This window comes from Macrotis lagotis, chromosome 5 (assembly GCF_037893015.1).
Source record: "Macrotis lagotis isolate mMagLag1 chromosome 5, bilby.v1.9.chrom.fasta, whole genome shotgun sequence".
Taxonomy (NCBI): Eukaryota; Metazoa; Chordata; class Mammalia; order Peramelemorphia; family Peramelidae; genus Macrotis; species Macrotis lagotis.
Window position 1 is genome coordinate 156,729,032 of NC_133662.1, and position 25,460 is coordinate 156,754,491.

General features: G+C 35.7%; 1 protein-coding gene across 4 annotated transcripts in view; it reads left to right on the top strand.

Moving 5' to 3' along the window:
• Positions 1 to 25,460, top strand: part of PHACTR2 (phosphatase and actin regulator 2) — a 348,693-nt gene that overhangs the window by 63,420 nt on the left and 259,813 nt on the right. Inside the window, exon 1 of one of the 4 annotated variants that reach the window (XM_074187748.1) lies at positions 23,510 to 23,981. The exons of the other annotated variants lie outside the window; for them this stretch is intronic. Coding sequence (XP_074043849.1) covers positions 23,969 to 23,981 — 13 coding nt within the window. The 5' untranslated portion in view covers positions 23,510 to 23,968. Of the gene's footprint in view, positions 1 to 23,509; positions 23,982 to 25,460 lie in introns of those variants that run through there. 4 annotated transcript variants of the gene reach the window in all.

The following is a 25,460-nucleotide window of genomic DNA, read 5'->3' on the forward strand; positions in this document are numbered from 1 at the left end:
GATGTGATATGCTAAGAATGGGTATTTAAGAAAGAGTAGGCTGGAAAGCCCTGCTGTTTTTGGCACCCTGCTAACCAAATCAATGTCAAAGGTTCATACTTTGTGTGAATGTGTTAGCTGCATCCTGTTCCCATCATTTACTGAGAATCAAAATGTGCTAGCATCAGAAGAGAATTTAGACATCTTCTCCCACATAGTTCAACTCCTTCCTAATGACTTGAATAAAGGTCCTCTATACCATCCTAACATGCCGGCATCCAATTTCTACTTGAACATCTCCATTGATGGCAAACTCCCCACCTTGCAAAGTTGACCATTCCAGTTTTGGACATTTCTAATTGTTAAGAACTTTATCCTTATGCCAGATATTTTATATACATGGAACATACAGGTAGAAAGTTGACCTTTGAGCCAGGAAGACCTGATTTTTCTTACCTATGAAGCATAACTCTAATACTTCTAAAATGTTGTAGAGCAAGTGTTGATCTACATTAATAGAGGGAATTTCCTTATCTGGGATTTATTTCCCTATATGTCAATGAAATCACAAATTCAGTGATTCACAAAGAAAAATCTGTCAATCTAACTGAACTTTATTGTTACAGAAGCTACTCTATAAATAATTGCAGTTCATATATCCAGGGCAACTCAAAGGGTGCTAAGAAACTCAAAGGACTAAGAAATACTATATAACCTCCTGAGTCATATAATCATGCAAAAAACCAGGTGGAAGTGTAAACTGACTAGCCCAACTTCATCCCTAGTACTGCAAAAACTTTTAAGTTCATATTTTACTGATGAGTCATAAAGGATGTATTTACAGAGGATGGAAAAAACCTATATCTCTAGGATACTGTATTCATATATGAATATCACATTTTAGAAAGACTATTGATTAAATTAAAAAGTGTCCAGAATTGGGCTTCCAGGATTGTGAAAGATGTTATGGTCATGCCATTTGGAAATTTATTGAAGGACTCTGGTACCAGTGGTAAAGTTCCCTAAAGATAGACTCCTCTCAAATTTTAACAAGGCAACTTTCCCCCTAGTTTGTGTCTCAATCTAGACAATATGTTTATACCATTCTTCTAATATATCATTTTATAACCACACTAAAAAGGGAGATTAGACTAAAATCCTTCCTTGTTTTGAGCTTAGGCTATCTCACAATTACATTAGCCTGTTGATTCTGACCTTTGGAGTAAAACAGAATATGTTTAATTCTTCGACAACACCAATAATTTTAATACATATATTTTTAGACCTCCTATAAGTCTTCAATGTTCTAGGTTAAACAGCTATGCTTCTTCAACCATGGCAGTCACTTCCAGTTACCTCTTTGCCACTCACATCCATTTTCTCTTCTGAACATTTCTGCCTGTCATCTCTTTTAAAAATGATTTCTTTATATTGGATACAATGTAGTCATAACTGCCATCAGATTGCCTTGATGAACATAATTTTGCAATATTATCATTAATGCATAAACATAAAATTACAAAACCTCACTGTATTGGTGTTTGAGTATTCATTTAGAATATTATTCTGGAAATAACTATTCCTGTCCTTACTTAATGTAGTTTTCTCATTTTTTTCAGCTAACACTATGTTTTCAAGAGAACCAACAACTATGTTAAGTGAAGGATGCCTGTACTCCAGGTGTGATCTGACCTTTCCATAATACAATGGGATTAATACTTTCATTATTCTGGATGTTTAGACTCCCCACTAATAAAGCCCAAGTTCACTTTTATGTTTTTTTTTGTGGTTTTTTTACTAAGCATATTACATTATGAATTCCTGCTGAATTTAGAGCCAATTAAAATCTCTAAGACTTTTTAAATTAACCATTATTTAGCTTAGTCATTTCTCTTTTTTAGAATGCACTTCCCTTGAACAGATGAATGAATAAGTGAAAAAATGTTTACTACTATTTATTAAGCTTACTTACTATATTCAAAACATTGAGGACACAGTAGAAAAGTAAATAAGTCCCAATCTTGAGAAACTCACATTCTAACACATATGGAAGATTTCAGCCATTAAGTTAGATGGAAAGGTCTTAAAGTGCAGTGTCTTAGTGGATATTTCTACCTTGTCTTTAATGTCATTTCCATTGATTAAAATATATGCATTTATAATGTAGAGCCATTTGACAGTGCCAAGGACTTGGTTGGCAAGAAATTTCTTTCCTATGTCTTTAGTAGCTATGATTGAAGAACCTGAAAGTAGCAGTTTCTAGGTTGCATTTCCTCAAAGGCTTTCCAAAATGATGATTTAGGACACTCTGGTGAAAGTGTTGCTATGCTCAGGTTTCTTGGATTCAGTGTCTGAAGACATTGGGTGTGGTTTGATTGTCTAGCATATGCTGCCTCCTGTCTTTTTATCAGAGTGCCTTTTTTTTTTTTTTCCGGCCTTGCAGATAACTGTGGAATTTACTGGCCTGGGCTCTTAGAGACAATTGTGTTCATTTCAGAACTGCAGGACAAAAGTAAAATTTGAAGCACATTCTAGCTTGAATCCTAAGAAGCCCCAAATGACTTTTGCTGTCCTCAAGGGAGGGGAAGGGACAAATTTCTTAAACCTGGCCTTGGATTTCTTGCTTACATTGGGGATTGGGGAGGCGGGGAGGTAGAGAACAATAGACAGATTTGGGTATCTGGCCTTGGGTCACTGAGCTGGAGGTCAAAATGCCAAAATTCTGGAGGTGAGCACCGTCAGACCTCTCTTCCTCCATCTCTAAATTGAGAATGGAATATTAGCTGTTTCCAATACCTTTGATTTACCCACACCTTGTGTTTATAAATATATATATCTATTCCAGTCCTCCTACATTTTTATTGATAAAATTGTTGCAGAACATGGCTGGAGATATAATCCTTGTGCAATTCCTGTAGGACCTTCTTTTCAAATTCATTCATCAAAACTCTTTGGATATGATTATTCAATTTGCCATCCAACTCTTACTTATTTTCTCTCTATATTGTTCAAAATGATAGATTTTTGTCAGCTATTTTGCTAAAATCAAGTTATATCATGTCTATAACATCTTTTTACATTCTAGTTAAATAAACATATAAAAATTTAAAAGGAGACAAGTTTTGGGTCATTGGTCTAATTAACCATTTAAATCAGTAACATGACTTATCAATGATATATTCTTTTTAAAAGAAAACTAAATGCTTTATAATTATAATCATCAAGCTTTTACTTGAAGAAGAATTAAGAAAATATACCTCTCTCCTGTCATTGCAGAGGTGTGGTTCTATGTGTATTGAGAGTTGTTTATCCTGGGAGATACAGTTGATGGATTTTGCTAAACTGCTTTTTTCTCTCATTCCTTTTTAATCATTGTCATAAAAGATGGCTTAATAGATAGGGAGAAGACTAAATTTAGAAATGAGTGAGATATAATTGATTTTTTTTAGAGTAGATTGAAGAGTAAGAAATACACATATGAAAGTTTACAGTGACCATGTAATAAAATCTCTTTCATCCTCTTAGATTAATTTTTCTGAAATGCTGCTTTTCCTCATGTCATTCTTCTGTATAATAATACTTAGTGACTACAGAATGATAGCCAGATTCCTCAATTTAGCATTTAAGATTCTTTATAATCTGATCCTACCCTACCCTGCTGCTCAATATTATTTTCTTTTTGTGATTTTCCAACTTCCTCTCCTCCATTAATCCCATGGAATTGTTGCCCCAAATACAAACCATTGGGATTCCCATATTTGATGCTTTTCTAATATTCCCTATTCAGCTCTCCATCTATACAAATCCAATTCATTCTTCAAAACTACTTGCTATCTGTGAAGGCTACCTGCCCATACTTTTATGAATCTAGAAAGTGTCTTTTTTCTTTGAATTATATATTATCTGTGGCACTTTATTATACTTTGCTATGGTATCCTCCAGTTTTTTTTTATGTATCTAAGTTGTATTTCTCCAATCAAATTATAATCTCTTCAATGATGTAGGAGTTTCTTGAGCTCACTTTGGAGCCAGAGGTCTCATTTCTTTTTTTAATCCTGGCTCTTCTACTTAGTGTCTGTATAGAATTGAAAAAGTGACAACCTCTCTGGGTCTTACCATATTCATTCAAGGATGCGGCTGAAAAATGCAGGAGCTAATTATTAAATTTTTAGTTTTCGTGTTTACATCTTAAAAACTGGCAAATAATAGAAATTAATTTATTGTTTTATTGATTGTCTAAACTTAAAATAATGGAGAAAATATTGATAAGGAAGACAATTTAAAAGTGTGTCATACTTACATTTTTTTATGAGATCCTATTGTTAAACATTTACCAGCATACTCTGGCTAATATAACATGAAGGTATTGGATCAAATTACTCTCTGATTAGAGTAAGTGTTATTATTCCCCCATTTTCAGATGAGGAAACTGAGGCACTAAAAGGTTAAGGGTTTTGTCTTTGATCACACAGTTAGGAAGTATCTGTGATCAGACTTGAACTCTGGTCTTTGTGACTTCAAGTACTGAACTTTAACTACTGTGCCTCCTTGTTGCCTGATATGATCAGAAGCTTGAAAATAAGAAGATTATTTTGGAATGAAGGATAAAAATTGAAGGAAGGGAGAGTAGAGTCAGAAGAATACAAAAGGAAGCTATTGCAATAATTTAATTAAGTGGTAATGAAGACCTGAACTAGACTGATGGCAATAGCAGTGATGAAAATAACATATTATAGACAGAATCAGCAAATAAATGATTTGATGTAAAAGATAAGGTAGACTCAAGACTCAAAGATATATGAAAGGTTATGAACGTAGAAACTGTGGAGTTAGAAGGATCAATGAGTTTGGAGGAAAAGTTAATAAATTCAGTTTGGGGTATATGTGAGGAACCCATAGAACATATGGATCAATATTTTTCCACCAGAAGTTGGAAATGTAGTTCTGTGGCTCAGAATAGAAGTCAGAAAGAGATTTAGGAGTCGTCTACATAGAAGTGGTAGTTGAATTGATAGGAGTATAATGCTAAAAGTGTGAGGCAACATGATGTACTGAATATTCTTGAGACTGGACCTGGGTTCAAATCCTACCTCATATATTTAAAGCTGTTTGATGATGGTCAAGTTATTTATCCTTTCAGTTCCTCAGTTTCCTCATCTATTAAATGGGGATAATAATACTTGCACTACCTATATCATAGGGTTGTTTTGAGAAAAATCATTTTTTAAACTTGAAAGTGTTATGTAAACATTAAACTTTAAGACTTCTTGGGGATACCCATAACATGTATGTATTATTTTCTTCCCCAATTTGGATACAGGTTGTTTAAGGGAAGGGATTATTTCATTTTTTATCTTTGTATCTCCAGTACTTAGCACAGTCTGATTGATTTTTGTGCAATTTGGAATTTCTCTATTTTAGCAATGATATCACAGTTCTCTTAAAATCGTTCAATAATATTCCTATACCTATTTTTTTAAGGAAGCCATTTGCCTGAAATACCATTAAAATAATAAACCTTTTTTGTAGGTCCAAAGAAAGTATTTTCATAGTCCAAGGTTGAAATATTGAAATAATAGATAGAATTTAGCATTTACTATTACCATTTCATTCTGTGCATAAAAGAGGAGGGTAGTACAGCATTACCTGGGAAGTAATAGTAGGACCTTAGACCCATGAATTAATTCTGGTTTTTTTGTTGAGACCTATTTATCCTGTTGTTTGAAGACCAGGCTTCAATTCCCTCTCAGTTGACCTGGAGCCCAATAGACAAAAGCTTCAGTGCAGACCTGAATTTGACTCCCAGATCACAATTTTGGCAAGTGTGCTGATGTTCATATTGGCTTCACTCTCAATAGCCAGGGCAAAATTCCTGGTCAGTGATGGTGGGCCAGATGTCAGATTTTTGAAATCCTGTTAGTAATAATAGCCTTTTTTTCTGTGAGGCAGTTACTTCATTCAAAATAGTTTAATGAAAAATTCTAACTAAAAGAATATTTTATTTTGAATTTATACAAAATTTATCTTCCCATTCATCTGTTAATAAAAAAAACCCAAACTCAACACCCATTACAAAGAACTTCTTAGATAATGAAAATAGAAATAGGTGAATTGAAGCTGTATGACTTTTCATAGTGTCAAGCCTTGGATGAAAAATGGAAATACCAAATGAGCGATATTCACTAATAAAGGGGTAATAGTCATTGAACAACAGACATCGACCAAACTAAGCCTATCATATGGCACAGATAATCAGATAAATTATTTAATTTAAATGATGGAATTCTGATATGCCAACCAAAAAAGAAAATGCTGAAATTAGACCTTGTATCTCCTAAACTAAAATGAAGATTTTCCTTTTAGATCATATATATTTTTGAAGGTTTTTACAATACAATACTTAGTGTCCTAAACCAGGAGCCGACTGTTTTATGTGAAGATATTAAATCAGGTGAAGTGGAACATGGAGAAATTATACAAAAGGGAGATATAAGAAATGTTGGAGGCAGTAGAGCATTTCTCCCAAGAGCATGCAGAAGGCTTGAATGAATTTTGGATTTAATTCATTAAATCCTTCCCAACTAAAGCTCTTCCTGTACTAGCTATCATCATAATGTTAACTGAACCTTTTGACAATAAGTTTTAATACCCTTCATTTCTTGAACATAAATTTAAAATCCTTTTCAAATTTCAAAAAGAACTGACTACTCTTTTAGTTTTTTGCACATTTTATGGAGGTTAAGGGGTGGTGTATAGTTTATATGAAGAAAGTTAGTAGGATGTTTCAATTAAAATTTTTCTTTGAAGCTAAGCATAGCTGATGACATTAGTTGCTTAAACTATGTATAGCTCAGTAAGGAAAGAAGATGGATTCTCTTGCAAAGTCTTAGGTCAAGGCCCTAGTTTAAAATTCCAGTCAGTTGGAAGAAATTTCTGGTTTTCTGTTTTGGGTTTTTTTTTAGTTTTTTTTTTTTGCAAGTGGGGTTAAGTCGTTTGCCTAAGGCCACACAGCTAGGTAATTATTAACTGTCTGCAGCAGGATCTGAACTCAGGTACTCCTGACTCCAGGGCCAGTGGTCTATCCACTGCACCACCTAGCCACCCCGAGACGCTAATATTTTCAAACATTTACTTGACTGTTTCACTTTCCCAATTTCCCATCTAATTCTTCTTAAATAAGTGGTGTACATATACTTTTGGGGGTTTTTTGGTCATTGTTCTTTCCTGAGTTCCCTGTAATCTTCCTCCTTCTCTATCAAAACTATACTAAAATCTCCTTGTCAAATTCATTATTTTTAATCTTTCCTTAGTCCTTAATCTCTTTCGATTCAATTCACTTCGACAAGAATTTATCAGATTTCTACTTGGCCAAGTGCTCCTTGATAGTTTTGCAATATTTTATATACTCTCTTTCTTAGAGCTCTCTCTTTCATTATTTTCTGTGAAACTAGACTGTTCAGGTTTACCTCTTAGCTCTCTAACCTCACTCCTGTCCTTGCTGACTCCTTATAGGTGGTATAGGAGATATGGAGGTCTGGGCTTGAAGTCAGAGATACCTGAGTTAAATCTATCCTCATGCATGTGACCCAGGCAAGTCACTTAGCTGCTGTCTGCCTTAGTTGCTTCAACTGTAAAATGTAAAAAGCACCTAGTTCCCAGGATTATAAGGAAAAAAATTAGATAATTTTAATAAAGTCATGTCTGGAACATTTGAGGTGCTTAATACATGTTTTCCCCTGCCCTTCCTCTTCTTCAGCACTTAACTGTGGGTCTTTTCCAAGGCTTTAATCTATTGGACTTAGTTTTTTTCCTTCTTCATTTTCTCCTTAGGTGAATTCATTTACCATAATGTTCAAAGGTTTACCAACAGACTGTGACATCTCTAGTTCTGTGATATCTCTACCTGGATGCTCCCCCTTTCCTGGAAAGTTAACACATCCAAAAGTAAATTCATCATCTTCCCACCTTTAAGCCATCTCCTTTCCTAATTTTTTTTTTATTGTTAATACTTTAAGTGCCAGGCTACTGAGATTTGTAGCCCGAGATTCATGTTCTATTCTCACTTCTCTTTTAGCAGTTTATGCAGTCTATTATTAAGCTATTTCAATGATATTTTAAATTTACTTCTTCCCCTTTATTACTATGCTTGCCTACCTCCAAATTTTGTATTCTTCTTACTAAGTTCTGGTGATTCTTGTGATCAACTACCAGAAGGAATCTAGAAAACATTACTGAGAATTATGAAGCCTTGGTGGAAGAGACAAGACTTTTTGGAGTCTAAGGGATATTTTCTTCATTGTTACTGATGAAAGGGAATGGTTTTAGAAGACAAAGGTAGATTTGAGAAGTGAACAACTGATTAGAAGATATATCTGAAAATGGATTTGGAATGCCTTAAAAGAACTAAATGCTCTTGGCCAAGAATGCATACCTAACAAAGATTGGTTTAAAAAAATGTTGTTCTGAATATTTGTAAATGCAGGCTTTTGTTTAAAAAAGGTGGGGGTTTGATGGAAAATGGGAGGAAGTACACTTATGTATATATGCTTATACATGTCTATGCATAGGTATATATAGATACTTAACCTTGATACCATAAAGAGTAGCTACAATATAAGAAGAAAAATAGCCTTAGAAATATCCATTTCTCAGGAGACAAAAATCTAACAAAGGTTTTTAATAAAACGATGACTCAGATATCTATATACAAATGCACAAAGTATGAGTAATCAGCAAGGTGAACTAGAAATAAGATAATGAGAATGTAAATTTGATCTCAAAGGTATCACTGAGGCTTTGTTTAAATTGGATACATGACTGGCATAGGACTATATTGAAAAGAAACAGGATATGTAAGGAGCAGAGAGAAGGAGCATTGTATAGTAAGATGATATCTTCATTTTGAAGAAATCTAGAAGTTAGGAGTAGAGTAGAGAATGTACAGAGTATTTGTATGAGAGGAGAAAGAGATTGCTCTTGTCATACCACTTGTCAGTGCTCTTGTCAGACCACTGAGAAAGAAAAGGAAAATAAATAACATGGGCCATACCCCACGTTTGGTGTGCATCTCTCTCACCTCTACTTCTTAGAATCTTCCTTCAAGGTTCAACTCATGAGTCACCTTCTATAGGCAATCTTCCAGATCCCTCTACTTAAGAGAGTTCTGTCCTAGGAACTTTTTCAGCATCACTTCAGAGTCAATCGCTAGTGCCTTGCCATTTCCCAAGAATCGATGATCCTTCCCAATGATCGAATCATCATGTTGTATTTATCTGCTTACATATTACATCCCCCAGAAAGATGTAAAATGATTTTTGTTTCATCTTTGTGATCTGAATTGGCAAAGAGATCACAAGTCTAACACAGAGACATGATATAATGATCAGAGAACACAATCATTTGAACATCTTAGGATCACACTGTCAAAGACAGAATCCCTAATAATTTCTTGAATTTCCTGGTTCCTTCTTTTTTTTTAAGGTTTTTGCAAGGCAATGGGGTTAAGTGGCTTGTCCAAGGCCACACAGCTAGGTAATTATTAAGTGTCTGAGGTCGGATTTGAACCCAGGTACTCCTGACTCCAAGGCCGGTGCTCTATCCATTGCACCACCTAGCCGACCCCGGTTCCTTCTTCAAAAAAATAACTGAACCAATGAAAAGAATTGCTCTTCTGTATCTGAATCTCACCAATAATGAAGGATTGGTAACCGAAGTAGAAATGTTGTCAACTGTGGGCAGAAATACCCCATAGTAGAATTTGTGTTAGAGATAGAAAACTGGGTTGGGTTTAGTTTAACATGATTTTTTGAAAAGAAGATTTCAAAGAAGTCCAAAAAGAGATGACTAGGATCTCATGACTTAAAGTTAGAGGAAATCAACTCAGAAAGGATGGGAAGTTTTCAAGAATTAAATTCAAAAGACAGAGAAACAATTTTGAAGAGGAAAAAGGATGTTCTGGGAACTAATTGACCACCTGCTAGAGTCTGTCCTTCTAAAATTAGTCTGTCTGCTCTATAGACACCTAGGGTGAATAGAGCACTGGGCCTGGAGTTAGAAAGACCAAATCAAATCTAGCCTAACACTTACTAGCTATGTTACCTTAAAGAATTCATTTTAATCTCCATCTGTCTCAGTATCTTGATTTGTAAAATGGTGAAAAATATTAGCATCTATCTCCCAGGGTGATTGTGAGGGTAAAAGGAGATGATATTTGTAAAGTGTTTTGCAAACCTTAAAATACTACATAAATGTTACATATTAGGGGTGGCTAGGTGGCATAGTGGTAAAGCACCGGCCTTGGAGTCAGGAGTACCTGGGTTCAAATCCAGTCTCAGACACTTAATAATTACCTAGCTGTGTGGCCTTGGGCAAGCCACTTAACCCCATTTGCCTTGCAAAAACCTAAAAGTAAATAAATAAAATGTTACATATTATTATGTTTCCTGCAAACATATAATCATTTACATTGGTTTTTCCACTAAAGGCAAGGGCTGTTTTTTGCTTTTCTTAATATCTCTGACACTTAGTATAGTGCCTGGCACCTAGAAAGTATTCATAAATGCTTAGTGATTAATTTCCTGCAAGTCACTAAAGATTCTTCCTGCATTTACCCAACTCCTTTGATTTAGCCTCTTTTCTTCAACCATTCATTCAGACTCAAAGAACCTCTTTATAGATGGTCACCACTTTTAAGTCTAGCTCCTAGGAACTTTTTCAGCACCACTTCAGAGTCCATCACTAGTGCCTTGCCATTTCCCAAGATTACTCTATTTCCTCATGAATGATTAGGGTCACAACTGACCTAGATGTAGTTCACAATGGTTTGTTTTGAATCTAGCCATACAGTAGAGCAATCAGTATTGTGAGCTCATTGAAAAGTCTTAAATTGAATAGGATCTCATATTGAAATTCTTTTTAGGCAGGGAGGAAAGGTCTTGAATAGGATCTCATATTGGACTTCTTTTTTGCAGGGACAGGAGAGTGACTCTTTAGAAAAGAACTAAGAAATGCATGAGAAGTATCAAGTCCTAGTAGACAAGAGTACTGGACTTTTCTGGAGCCTGGACTCCTGGGTTTGATTCCTGCTTCATATACCTACTTGCCATATGACCTCAGGCTAGTCATGTAAACTGTTAGATACTCCCAGAATTGTATCAAGAATGTTTTACAAAACTTAGAAAATTAGGTAGGCTAGAGATGCTGGTTAAAAATAACCCAAGTTACACAGTATGGGATATAGGCTCTCTCTCCTGTCATACATACATATATATTTTTATATATTATTATCAGAAAAACGTAAATCCTTGATTGATTGAATTTGGAGTAGAAGTATAGAAAAAAAGACCCTTTCCTGTCCATTCTGACTATAATAATAATATATTTATGTATTCACACAAATCTCTCTATTACACAAGGATATAATTCTCAGTTATGTTAACATGAATTATATAACTTCAAATCTAAGTGCCTTTCCAGTTCACCAAGATACAGAAGGTTCCATGGTTCACCTGAAAACACAGGCCCAATTAAAAAAAAAATTTGGCCCTGTCAAACTGAACCTCATCCATGCACTTAGCTAGTCATAGTGAGATATGTTAAACTTTTCAAGTATCCTCAAGGTACTGTCACTGTCTCAAACATTAGAAGTGTTGGGGAAGCTGGTTAAAAATAGCCCAAACTGCACAGTAGGAGATATATGCTCTCTTTCCTGGTATACATACATAATTCATGTTAACATAACTGAGAATTATATCCCTGTTCATAGAGAAAGAGATTTGTGTGAATCTCTTCCAAAAGCAAATAGATTCCTCCCTAAAAAGGAGGAAAATGTCTCCATTTATTAGAATGACTATTTGTCCCTTATAGCACCAATGTCTCTTAACTGTGATTCATCTGTCAGTAGGATCCTGAAGGAAATGTGGAAAATTAAGAGGCTAACTGCTCTCCACAGAGTATTTTTATGCTAATCACTCTGCAAATGGTAATGGCCACGTAGGGGTGGAGGAGGATGAAGCTGGAGGACATGTTTTAAAATATGAAAGCCTCCTTTTTGTCTGATTTGTACCTGGATCTCCTCTGTGGGACCAAGTCATAAGAAGAGAAATAGAGTCTTGTGCACAAGTCTTCACGTCATTGTGCTTTCTAATCTAGAACAGTCAGAGGTTTCTGTGGGATTTTTCTTGCTGTGCTTTGGAGTGATTCAATTCAGTTATGTAGGTAAGCCGGCAGACAGCTAACTTTTGTGGCCCTTTTTACTTCTGGTGAAGAGGATAATGAATTTCATTGCTTAGAATTAATTTCAACATAATAGGGAGTGTGTCATTACTAAGAATTATCTGGATATGAGAGTAGAGTATTGTGTATAGGTGATATGGCTGTGTCAGCTGCAGGGAAAAGCAATTAAGAAATTGAGTGTAAGATCTAATCAAATGAAGGAGAGTGGAATCACAGTTCTCAAAAAAAATTACACTTTAAATCAAAATTAGAAGCAGTTCTTTCTTATTCACTCTCTGCCCTCCCCTTCAGTCCTATATATGTTTCTGAGAACTGGGGAATGGGTGAGTATCAGTACTTATGGATTCATAGGGTAAGTTCCTTATTATTCTAGAGTGCAACAATTCATAGAGTCAAATGGGTGGGCTTAATTGGTAATAAGTTCCTCAAGTCTGGAGATTTTTCTGGATAATTACTTGCTAGGGGCAGACCAGATTCCTACTTCAGAGCAGAGTTGTATTAGATAGTCTGAGATTCCGTAATGCTATGAATGGGAAAATTTCTAAGCCTAAATTAATGGCATTGCAAGTAGTTGCCTAGATTTATAGAATGAGCATGAATAGGAGAGTACTAGAAAAGTGTGGAGGATCCAAACAGGTATGCATCAGCCACTCCACAGCTGTTCTGTATTTGGATCTGCTCAATGATGTTTCATGTGGTGCCCAGGCCACAGCTGGTGGTCCTTGGAGCTGACTCTCTGCACCAGCAATAGGTCTGGGCTTTTGCCTCCTACATTGTAAATCAGTAGCTAAGTCTTTGTAGAGATATGACTCACAGCAGTGTGCTAATCTTTGAGCTCACAAACATTGTGGTAGACAGTCTTGGAGGAAGACAAGAGGCCCTTGTAATTCTATAGGAACCTAGAAAAAATGTCTGTGAGTGAGATTGTCTGCTCTTCATGCAATGACCTGGCTGCTGTGAAGCCAGAGAATGAATCCTTCAAGAGTAAGCCCTAATAAGAGAGGGAAGGGAATAAGCATTTATATGGTGCCTGCTACGTGATTTCATTGATACCAGGAACTCTCTCCACCAAAGCCTGTTGTCCCCTTCTCTGCAATTTATCTCAGAGTTACTCAGACATTACATAGCCAGCATCTGATACTAATGGGAGGTGAAACCTCTTTCCAGTTTCAAGGCTGCCTCTCTATTATTGACCCTAATAAGATATGATAAAAGTGGTTGAAAGTTCTGTTTATAAATGAATTGATCTAAATGTAAGTAAGCATGAGAGGAAGCATTGTTTGGTAGTGAGGGATTGGCCCTGGAGGCAGGAAGACCTGATTTCAAATACCCCACTCTAGTATATACTGGGTATGTGACCCTGAATAAGTCACTTTAATGTCTCAGTGATCCAGTCAACTCTGTCCATAAACTTCAAGATATTTCTTAGTTTGTATTGGAAGGAGTTTCCTACATGTATATGTATATACATGTATATACATATACTAGGCATAAATGTAAAGGTTCTATAGTAGGACCATCCAAGCCCCCAAGTATGACTCATTGAGTATAGCTGTGGCATTTGGACTCTAGACTCCTCCAACTCTTCTCTACAGGCTGCTAACCCTATCTACCATATATATCCATTCTGGCAGGTCAGAGATTTCACCAGAGGGAGTTGCCAGGCCAACAACTTATTCTGTAGGTCTTAGGTGTAAGATCTGATGCTGGCATCTCATTAGTTCAAGTTTAATTATTATGAAATGAAACATGTTTAAGTCATTGAACAATTAATAAAATATTTGTTTAGACCTAATATAGTAAAGATATGCAACAAAAACATGGTGACACTTAGCTTTTACAGATGTGACTTTCCTTAACACCATATGAAAATGAGTCTGATCATCAGGATGGACTGAGCCATGATCTTCAGACATTCATAAAGTTAGAAGATTCCCTATTTCATGTGGATAGAATCTTTTATACCCCCAGCTGATTAGAAAGCTATGTCAACTCAATTAGCCAGAGGCTACCAGGAAACTATATCAAGGGGTTCACCACTTGAGCCTTGTCATACTTGGGCTTTCAAGTCCTGGCTTTGTTGTGTTTTCATAATTTATGCTATGGTGTGGTAGGGAGGAATGGAGAAGGTTGGTAGATATTGGTCCTATCATAATGAGAAAGTTATCTATCTACTTACAATTATAGTTCCTGAGTCCCAACCTTTATAAGTTAGTTACTTTTTAAACAAATCAACCAAGATGACACTACTAACTCCTAATTATGAAACATGTATTCCACAAAATGAAAACTAGACTAATTATAACATTACATATCAAGCCTAGAGCACAATCTTGTACCAGTGAGAATAATGGATATAAGATTACAACACCTAGCAGGGGATAGGGAAAACAACAGGCACATGGGAAGAAATTCTTAGTACTTTAAGCAACTCATGACTGAATTGTAAACTTTAATGTAACTCCATCTCCTTAGGGAGCATTCTGTATCAAAAGTCATCTGTCTCTTCTCTGTTAGCTGATCTATTCAAACTACTCCTTGTCTGAGCTTTAAGGAAGTATTTTATGCTCTTTTTAGCAAAAACAGTTCCTCTAAAATCTGCCTAGCTATTCAGAAATATTTAGTATTATGCTCTTGGCTGGGTTCTGAAGGGCTTTCCCTCTCTCAAGTTCAGGATGGCAATAAAGGACAAATCTAAACTCTTTTAGCCAGCTCTATTATGCAACAGCAAAGTCTTCCCCTCTAATCAGCTCCCAACAACAGTACTTTTACTTCATTCAGCTCCCAGCAACAATGCTCCTTCTCTAATCAATTCAGCTTTCGGTAGCAGATAGCTTTCCAGCAATTTTGGTAGAATGGTAGTGCTGTCTTTTTAAGATCTTTCCTTCACTTTCACATTGTCACGAGTCATCATAGGACTCCTTTCAAGCAGCAGGGAGCTCAATTCTGAACTCTTCTCTTAGCTTGGATTCAACAGAGATTGACTTCATCAAGCAACAGGGAACTTGAAGTCCATTAAAACTTAAATCTTTCATGTAGCATCACACAAGTGGTTGGTCTCCATTCTTTACTAATACAGGCATACCTTGTTTTATTGCATTTCATTTTATTGCACTTCAAAGATATTGTTCATCTGTTTGTTTTACAAAATGAAAGCTAATTGCAACTTGGCATCAATCTCTTAAGTACCATTTTCCAATAGCATGTGATTACCATTTTTTTTAATTAACTAAGGTATTTTTAAAAATTAAGATGTACATTCTAAAGGCATAATTCTATTGCATACTTAATAGACTATGGTATAGTATAAACTGGGAAACCAAAAATTTCATGACTCGTTTTATTGCAATATTCGCTTTATTGAGGTGGTGTGGAACCAAAACAGCAATATCTCTTCTGATAAGCTCTTTGTGCTGCTTTAAGTATAATGCCTCAATGCTCAATGAAACATTTTATATCACTTTTACTAGTTTCAATAGATGAATACAGCTATCCCTACTTCATGCTGCTACTTCTGCTGCTGCCTTTACTGACATTTAACTTCCTCTGATCTCCATATTTCTGTATTTTCTGGCCTTGAAAATGGGACAAAATAGGGTCAAGAGGAGAGAAGTCAATTTCAGATTGGGAAGAATAGGTAACGAGGTAGGACCATGAGGAAGTTAGCTTAACTGGGGCAAAGAATACATTATGTGGAAAAATGACAATGTGGGAAGAATAGTTAATGGAATGAGTTTCAATTGTGCCTCAGAACCTTAAGATTTTTTGTGTGTTCTTCAGATAGGTTTGTGTGTATGTGTGCTTTGTTTTGTTTTGGCCTTTTCTTTCACTGGTTTGCTGTCATCTCCGACTCCTTAATGTAGTCAGTGTGACTGCCTTTAGGACATCCGTTCTAGATCAAGTTAAGTCAAATCAATAAGCATTTATTAACTACCTAACTAAAGAAGGAGAGTTTACCTCGAGTGAGATGCTGTTCCACAAATAACGAGCATGAACTTTGTAGCATTTAGTTCTGCTGCTGAGAAGCATTTTTTTTTGAAAGCCTACTTTTGAGTTTGTGAAGGTGTTCTGGATGGTTGAGGTTGCCATGATCACTGCCCTTAAGGTTTTTAAAAGTTTAGTTGGAAAGATAAAGCTAGACAAATGAAATAATAAAGATCTCTCTAAGTGTTAAACTGGGAAATAGTAACCACAATGAATTCAGGGAACATAGGGATTAGTGTGGGAAGAAGTAATCAGAAAAAGAAATAGGATTTGACCTGAATGTCAAATGTTAACTTTCTGGAATCAAAATATCTAGGTTCCTGTCATTATTGTGTAATCCTAACGTTCCCACTCCTTTCCCTCCCTCTTCTCTTTTTTTCCTGAATTTTTCATGACACTGTTCTTTTTATTTTTTACCAAATCATTATCTATGCTTCCCCTCCTGCATAGAGGTATGCCAAATAGTCTTATTTTTTTTTAGGTTTTTTTTGCAAGGCAAATGGGGTTAAGTGGCTTGCCCAAGGCCACACAGCTAGGTAATTATTAAGTGTCTGAGACCAGATTTGAACCCAGGTACTCCTGACTCCAAGGCCGGTGCTTTATCCACTATGCCACCTAGCCGCCCCTACTATGCCACCTAGCCGCCCCCCAAATAGTCTCTTTATCCTCTTTCTCTGTTCTATCCACATTTCTTTGGTGATTTTATCAATTCTCCAATTATCATGCCTATACAGATGACTTCTAAATCAACACTTTGAGCCTTCATTTCTCTTCTGAGCTCTTATTCTGTGTCACCTGTCTGCTGGGCATCCTCAATTGATTATTCAGTTGATAACTGGGAGTTATCCCAAAGATACTCACATTCCACATTTTCAAAATTGATTTCATTATCTCTCTTACTAAACCCAAGATTCTCCCAATTTCCCTGTTTCTGTTATGGATATTATCATCCTACTAGTCATTCATAATCATACCCTCAGAGTAATTGCCAATTTGTCCTTTTCCCATGCACTCAAAAACCAATCAGTTTCCATGTCTGAGCAATTCAACCTCCACAGTTTCCTTAGTATTTATTCCTTTTTTTCTTATATTTCCATCCCCCTAGTTTGGGCCTTCTTCATTTCTCACTTGATCCCTTGCAAGAGCCTACCATTTAATGTCTTTGAATCTAGCCTCTGGAATCAGAGGGTAAAACAAAAATCAATGGGTAAAAGTTGCAAAGAGGAAAGTTCAGGTTTGATATAAGGGAAAATTTCCAAAAATTAAAACTTTCTAGAAGTAAAATGAACTGCTTTATAATTAGATTTTTTATCCAAATTTGCCTCAAATTAGATTTTTTAAGAGGTTAAACTCAATAAATTTCCACTTCTAATAACTTACAATATGCAGGAGAAAGAAGAGAATAAGACAATGAACTTCATTCAGAGCTTTTGGGCTAATTCTTGGGTTCTTAGTGCTGTAATAGTTGCATGGGCTATGGTTTAACCTCTTCATGATCATATCTATTTTTCTCATACCCTTTCATGTGTCAATAGGTTGATAAATAACTATTTTCAGAAACAACCAAAATTTTGAGCAGAGTATCTCTAAACGTTCTCATTTTCACTTCACAAGTAGGGCAAATTGTAGGGATAACAAAAATAGTTAGCATATCTATATCTATTTATATTTAGTACTTTAAGATTTGCAAAGAAAGCACTTTACATTTTTGTTGACTCATTTGATCCTTGCATCCATCTCATGAGGATCTTCCCATTTTGTAGATGACAAAATAGACTGAGAGAGGTTTGATTATCATTTTCAATGTCCTGTAGCTTGTTAATGTCTAAGGCACAATTCAACTCAGTTCTTCCTGACTCCCAATTTTGATATGGGAGATTCTGTTGTTACCTAGCACATTTCATTTGATCACCAAACTTTTATCTTACTCCTGGTGACAGCTCTCAGTGTGATTAGTTCTATTTTTGGAAGTCTGGGTATTTTCTCCATATTAAGAAGCTAGTTATTTGTAATTGTGTCAACTATATTTTGTTACTTTCATAGGGTTAAACTATTGATGGCCTTTAAGTTATTCTGTCATTGTGACTCATTGTTCAGGAACTGCTGCCCCAGTATAATCAAGGACACCAGCTGATGCTCCTTTTCTACCCTAAGCCGTCTGCATTATTGGCACTGTATAAGAGATTAATTCCTAGGTAGGCTTAACTTTCTGGAAATAAAGACTCATAGAAGGCTAACAGCTGGTGAGGATTGGGAAAGCTTTTTTTTTTAAATGGTAGATAGCACCTGAGCTGAGCCTTGAAAGAAGGAAAAAAAGAAGGAAAGGGTACATTTTAGTCCTTCAGGATAGCATGTACAAAAAGGCAGGCAAAAGACAGAATTTTAAGTGATAACTAATGGGCCAGTTTGACTGGAATATAGGCTACACAAAAGGGAGTAGTATGAAATAAGTCTAGAAAGATAGAATGGAGATAGACTGTGGAATGCTTTAAAAGTGCCAGACTGAAGAGCTCATATATTATTCTAAAGGCAAAAGGGAGCCATACAAGATGTTTGAGCAGCAGTGATGGTTGTGGGATCATACTGGAACTGGAAATGACCTTAGAGATCATTAATTCAGGGGTTCTTAACTGTTTTTTGAGTTTTTCATGGATGCCTTTGGAAGTCTGGCACAACCTAGTCTTTTCTCAGACTGATGTTTATAAATTTATAAAATAAAATACAAAGGATTACACTCTATTGAAGAGAGGTTAAGTGATTTGGTCAGAGTCCCACAGATATTGATAGTTTCAGAGATAGGATTTGAACTCCATTCCAGTTTTTCCCATTCTTAATAAATCACTTAAAAAATACTTACTAAGCACCTACAGTGTGTCAGACACTGTGTTACTTACTGGGGATTAAAAAAAAACAAAAGGAAAAAAGCACTGCCTTCAAGAAGTTTACAGGCTAGCCAGCTTAGATATTTACACACATTTATCATATTTAGGGGAAAAATACTAATAGCTGGGGAGGTAGATCAGGAGAGACCACATGTAGTAGAATATGGCATTTGAACTGAACCATGAAGGAAATTAGAATTCTAAGAGATAGAATAGCAGAAGGAGCACATTCCAGGCAGGAGGAATAACCCCTACAAAGGTATGGAGATATGCTATGAGTAGCAACTTCTTTGTTGTACTCTACATATTATTCTACAAACAGTAGCAAGACCAGCAAGACTGTGGATAAGGGGGAGTAATTCACAATAAGGTTGGAAAGGTAGATTGAGGGCCTGTAGTAAAGGGATTTAGATGCCAAAGGAATTTCTATTGCATCATAGAAGCAATAGGAAGTCACTGGAACTTACTGGGTACATCATGTCAGAACTGTGCTTTAGGAGAATCAATTGGATAAATAGGAGGAAGTATGTAATAGAGAGAAAACAGACTGGAAATTAGAGAGACCAAGTAGGAAGCTATTGAAGTAATCCAGGTGAGAGGTGGTGAGGGTCTAAAAACCACTTGTATCTGTGAAGACAGAGAGTATATATATATATATATATATATATATATATATATATATATATATACATATATATATATATATCACATTCACTAGACATTGTCACCTGGATATCTACCAGCACCTTATTATGAATATATCCAAAACCAAATGTATCTTTTCTCAACAAACTACTTCCCCTTTCTGACTTAAAAAAATTCTGTCAACACTATCATCTCAGCCAGCCAAACTTCAAAATTCAGTCTCATCTTTGAGGCTTCCTCTCAACATCTTGCCTATAGTTGGCAATGCAGCTGGGAATACCTAGCTTAATTAGTACTATGAATCTGGAAATCAGTGGGCAGCTGCACTGCATTTTACCATCATTTCCTTAGCTTCCTATGTAGGTAGGTAGGTGATTTAGAAAGAGAAAGAGGTTGCCTATTGTTAAGCTGGCCATAATTATTGAGCATTTTAAAAGATTCATTTGTTTGTGGAGAAAGATTCAGACATAAATAAGCCTTTGGGACTGAGGAAAGTTGTGGCTACATTATATGTAATCCCAGGAGCATCCTTGGATGTAAATGTGCTTCTGTCTGCTTTTCCTAGTGCCTTATTAGTGCTAGTGCCTTCTAAGATTAACTTCAATTTATCCTGTATTTCTCTTTTTAAGTACATAATTGTTTGCATGTCGTCTACCCAAATTAGAGGGTCAAATCTTAGAAAGCAGTAAGAAATCAGTCAATAAATATTTATTAATGGCTAACTATTGTTAAATGATTGGGAATAAAATGCAAAAAAGACATTCCCTGCTCTCAAGGAATTTATAATCCAATGGGGAAAGACAACATCATACAAAGGAAGGTGAAAATGAAGGAAGGGATGTCAGGTGTCAGGGCAAGATGGAGAAGCTCAGAGGAGTATAGTCATGTAGGAAATGAAGAGATAACCAGCCTTGGGACCCTCTTTAAATGGAGGTTTGGTGAAGAGATACTTGTTCTATCATCCATTCAGAGGACATCTAAAGAGTTGTGATTACCAAGGCTGACAGATCTTGCAGGATGATGAGGTTCCTGATGAACAGTGAGGGACTGTTTTTGCTCTTTTTTGTATTTACTTGGTATGTAGCATAGTTCCTAGAATATAGTTGCTGATGAGTCATTTCAGTCATGTCTAACTCTTCAAGACCCTATTTTGGGGTATTGTTTTTTTTAGGGTTTTTTTTTTGCAAGGCAGATGGGGTTAAGTGGCTTGCCCAAGGCCACACAGCTAGGTAATTATTAAGTGTCTGAGACCAGATTTGAACCCAAGTACTCCTGACTTCAGGGCCAGTGCTTTATCCACTGTGCCACCTAGCCACCCCTTTGGGGTATTCTTAACAAAGATCCTGGAATGGTTTGTTATTTCCTTCTCCAGCTCATTTTATAGATAAGAAATTGAGGCAAACAGGATTAAGTAACTATCAGTATACTAACCTTTTTTAATAGCTACCAGGAAGAACATTTACTAAGCTACCATAGTAAGAACAAGAGCCTTCTCTGCCGTAAACCTGGGGCACACTCTCCCAGAAACATATAGTATCATTGAGAAGAGTTGATCCAGAGTATACAGACAACACGAGTGACCAACATACTTCACATTTTGGATAGTCCAAGTCTCTGAAATATTTTCTTTTTATTTTGTCCTCGAGTGTTCTGTCCTTTCAGAGATTTTCTTCTCCATTCTTGGCAACCAGAATGAAATGTCTGCAGTCTCTTTTTCTCTGCTACCAGAGATCACATTCCTTTTTCACCTGTCTGTTTTTCCTTATTTCCTTATTTTTTTAAGAAAAGTAGAGGTATGGTCTGTCTTTGATCAACCAATCTCCAATCCTGCTCTCCTTCATACTTTCAAAAAGTTTTGGGACTCTTTGGGGTTTCTTTTGACACATTAATACCTCATTACTTGATTTCTGTGCTTTCATCAATTGGACTTAAATGGAGACTCCTTTCCTTCTCCTTCTCCCTCTTTGCCTCTATATTATAAAAGTTTATTTTTACATACTCATATATCTAATAGTATCTTATATCTAATAGTATTTTATAATTCTTTGAATAAATCAGAAATTTATTACCCCTGTCCTGCTGATATAAATTTTATTTGATTTTCTTTTGTATTTTTTTTAGGTTTTTGGCAAGGCAAATGGGGTTAAGTGGCTTGCCCAAGGCCACACAGCGAGGTAATTATTAAGTGTCTGAGACCAGATTTGAACCCAGGTACTCTTGACTCCAAGGCCAGTGCTTTATCCACTACGCCACCTAGCCGCCCCTGATTTTCTTTTGGTTTTAAAAAAAAATAGATTTTGCTAATCTTTAACTCTTTGACCCATCTGGAATTTATTGCACTATATGGTATGGACTTGTTCTTATATATATGGGAATATGTATTCCAAGTTCCAGACAACAAACTTATAAGCAGACTTTTGGACACAGTCCAAATTTGTTAACCAATATTGATAAAGAAATCTTTCTGATTTGATGCTCTTTTTTTGATCGCCATATACAAGGACTCAGTCAATATATGCCATCGATTTATCTTCTATTTCTATCTAGCTAATTTCCATAGAGAGCCTCTGGTTTTGTAGAGATTCCTTTTTTTAATCTATCTTCTTATTTTCTTATAAGCAGTTTCTCTTTAAAAAATACATTGTTTGTCCTAGATTTTTCTCTCTTTCTCCTGATGACACTTACTCTGAGCATTTGGCAGCCTTGTCATCCTAATCAGGACAAACAGATCAGGTGTGGAAGCTTTCTTACTTTGGGCCTTTTAAGAAGGAACTAAGAAATTCTTGAGGAAAAGAAAATGGATTTTTCTAGTGAGATTAATTCAGAGATGAAAGCATCCTCTGAATACTTGAAACAGTATTAGCAGAAAAGGTTGAACGTTTCTGAGCACAGGTCATCAAGAAGTTAAATTTCCTATAATAAGAACAGTTCTACATTGGGTTTTGACATCATGATGTCATGGAGCCCCCTGTACAGAACAGGGAGAGCAGAAGAGATAGTGGGATCTTGCTTAAACACAAGCCTGAAGATATTCAATAAAGATAAATGCCTTAAAAATGAAAACTGATAAAATATTATTTACTTTTAAGTGAAATGTCAGTAGAAATTTCAAAGGAGACCAAAAACTATATGCTTGGATTTAAATCTTTAGATTTCAGTTTGCAGCAGTGGCTGTACTCACACTGACTTTATAGTATCAAACCCAGTTAGAAATCTTCACTCTCTACTACAGATTCATTATACTGCAGGTCAAGTGATGTCTCCTTTGTAAATCTTTTCTGGTAAATTAGAAAGACTGAGTTATGCGGATATTATTCCTACTCCCTGATATCAATGTCATATAGTAGTCAATGTCTCTGACTATGTTTTTGCATATAACACTTTTTCATGCTTTTAAGTATTTTAATTTGGTTTGAATACTTTTGAATTTTTTTTTTTTACTCCAAACATAAAAGGACTTTTAAAGAATAAATTGATTGGGTCTTTTTTCTCCTTTTCCTTAAGTTGAAGTTTTTGAATTTGGGGGTATGCATTGTTTTCTGCACAAAACTCACAGCTTAGGTTATTAAAGAATTTCTTATATATTAAAGATTATTTCTTTCCTTTGAGATGATATTATATAGAGGCCACAAAATTATTGATAAGAAATATAAAAAATAGCCAAAGTTTATGATATTCAAATGTTGTAACTTCACTCTTTAATGATTTTTAGTTAACCCTTAAAAGATGATTTGTATTTTAATTTTAAAATTGTTTTCATTTTCTCAAAAAAAACCTTTTCAATTTAAATTAAAACTCATACACTGTGATAGGTCAATTATTTAAAACCATTTCCCTCTTCTTGTGTGCCTTATTGCTAACGTTTGCTCTAGGAGTCTGAAAAAAAAACCCTTCCCAGTCATAAGTGGTATTTCTCCTTTTCAGAAATGTGCAGCACATGCAATGTTGCAGTGGGCTTTTTTCTCTCCCTCCTTTGCTTAGAAGAGAGGTGAAAACCCTGGTGGATTCAAATATCTCCTTGATAGGCTCAGACTCTCTTAATCAGCCTGTAATGGAGCTAATGGCTGTTTGTCATCCTTGGAGATATAAATTTCCTGGCGATGTCTACTGCAGACAGTGCTTGAAGTATGCTCTGTGTGCCAGCAAGGGCTGATGATCAGGGGAAGGGCAGGGTGCTTCATTAAAGAGGAGGAGAAGAGCAGAAGCTGCCGGTATACAGAACTCTGCTTTTCCACTCCTGAGACATGGATAATGCTGGTAGGTAAAACAAATATTAAATCTTCAGTGCTATTGGCTTCATTTGCATTCTGCCGCATTTACTGCAGCAGGTTTGCCTATTGATGCTTTCCTCCCCTTTCTGCTCTGCACTTAAAACATACTATTGGAGGCTGAATTTATCTTAAGTAAAAATGTAGCATGGACCCCTCTGTATTATCTGAATGAGTAATCTATTTCCCTTGAAGTTTGAAAAATGTGAAAATAAATAAATTATAATTCAAAAATACCCTTTCAAAGATTTGAGTGTTGTTATAGTTAAGACTATAAGAAGTGAGTACTTTGAGCCTTTTGTATTCTAAACATAAGGCAAAAAATACATTTAGTTAAGTGAAAAAACTATCATGGACAGATGGCAAAAGGTGTATGTGGAGTTAATGGACAGAAAAATCAAAAGAACAGCATTTTATGCACAATTTATTAACATGCTTTTATCTTACATGAAAAGGAAAATACTTGCCCTCTACTGCATTTATCTTAAAGCCAGAATGTATTGTAGAAAAAGATAGGATCATTTTCTGCTTGCCATTTTAATTTCCGAGGGCATGCTTTCAAGGGAAACTATGCATCTGTTCTAATCAATGGATTTGTTAGTGCCTTGATTTGCCAACCTGACAAACATTTCACACTTAATGCTTTACTGTTTTAATTTTTAAAAAATGCTTAGCATCAGAGAACTTTTGCTGAATTTTAATTCACTTACCTTTCTGATTGCACACTGGAACTTATTAGGTCCGTGTCTCTCCCCATGGTGCTACTTTCCATCTCCTGGCTAGCCAGCAGCACAGAATTATAGCTGTCACCCAATTTGCAGTGGATTCTTTGCCTCCTGAGCTTTGCTTGTCTGTTGAGTAATGGTTTTACAGTGATAACTCACAATATCTTGAGAGACAGTAATTCCTTTTATACTGGGCAGCATTTTCAAGAAAATTTTGTCACCTAGGTTTGCACTTTTTTCAGTGAAAGCATCTTTGTTTATGAAATGAAGTGTTTCTCATCCTCAACATAGGCAGTATGGTCGAGCAGAGATTTTTTGAAGATCTAGTGTCTTGATTTCTTCCACTAAGTTCTCTACTTAGAATAATGCATAATCAGTGGCTAAAATAATCTTTTCTTTGACATTGTAGCCATAAGCTTTTTTTTTTCTTTCAGTTTTGCACAGTACACTAAAATAGTAGGAAATTGAAGATGGAAATTTAAGGGCTGTGAAATATGCAGAGAGAACAGAAGGGGGGGAAGGGAAAATGTTTGTATTTAGGAAAGGGTCAGACTGATTTATACATACAGGTCCCTTTTGGGGCATTCAAACATATATTTTGGAGCATAAGCCATTAGAGATACTATTCCATGACAAGGCACAGTTTCAAAATCGACCAAGGAGTTTTCCTTATTATAAAAATAGAGGTGTATAGGTAAGAGAAAAGGAACAACACTGAATCACAAATTCAGCCTTGTTTTAAA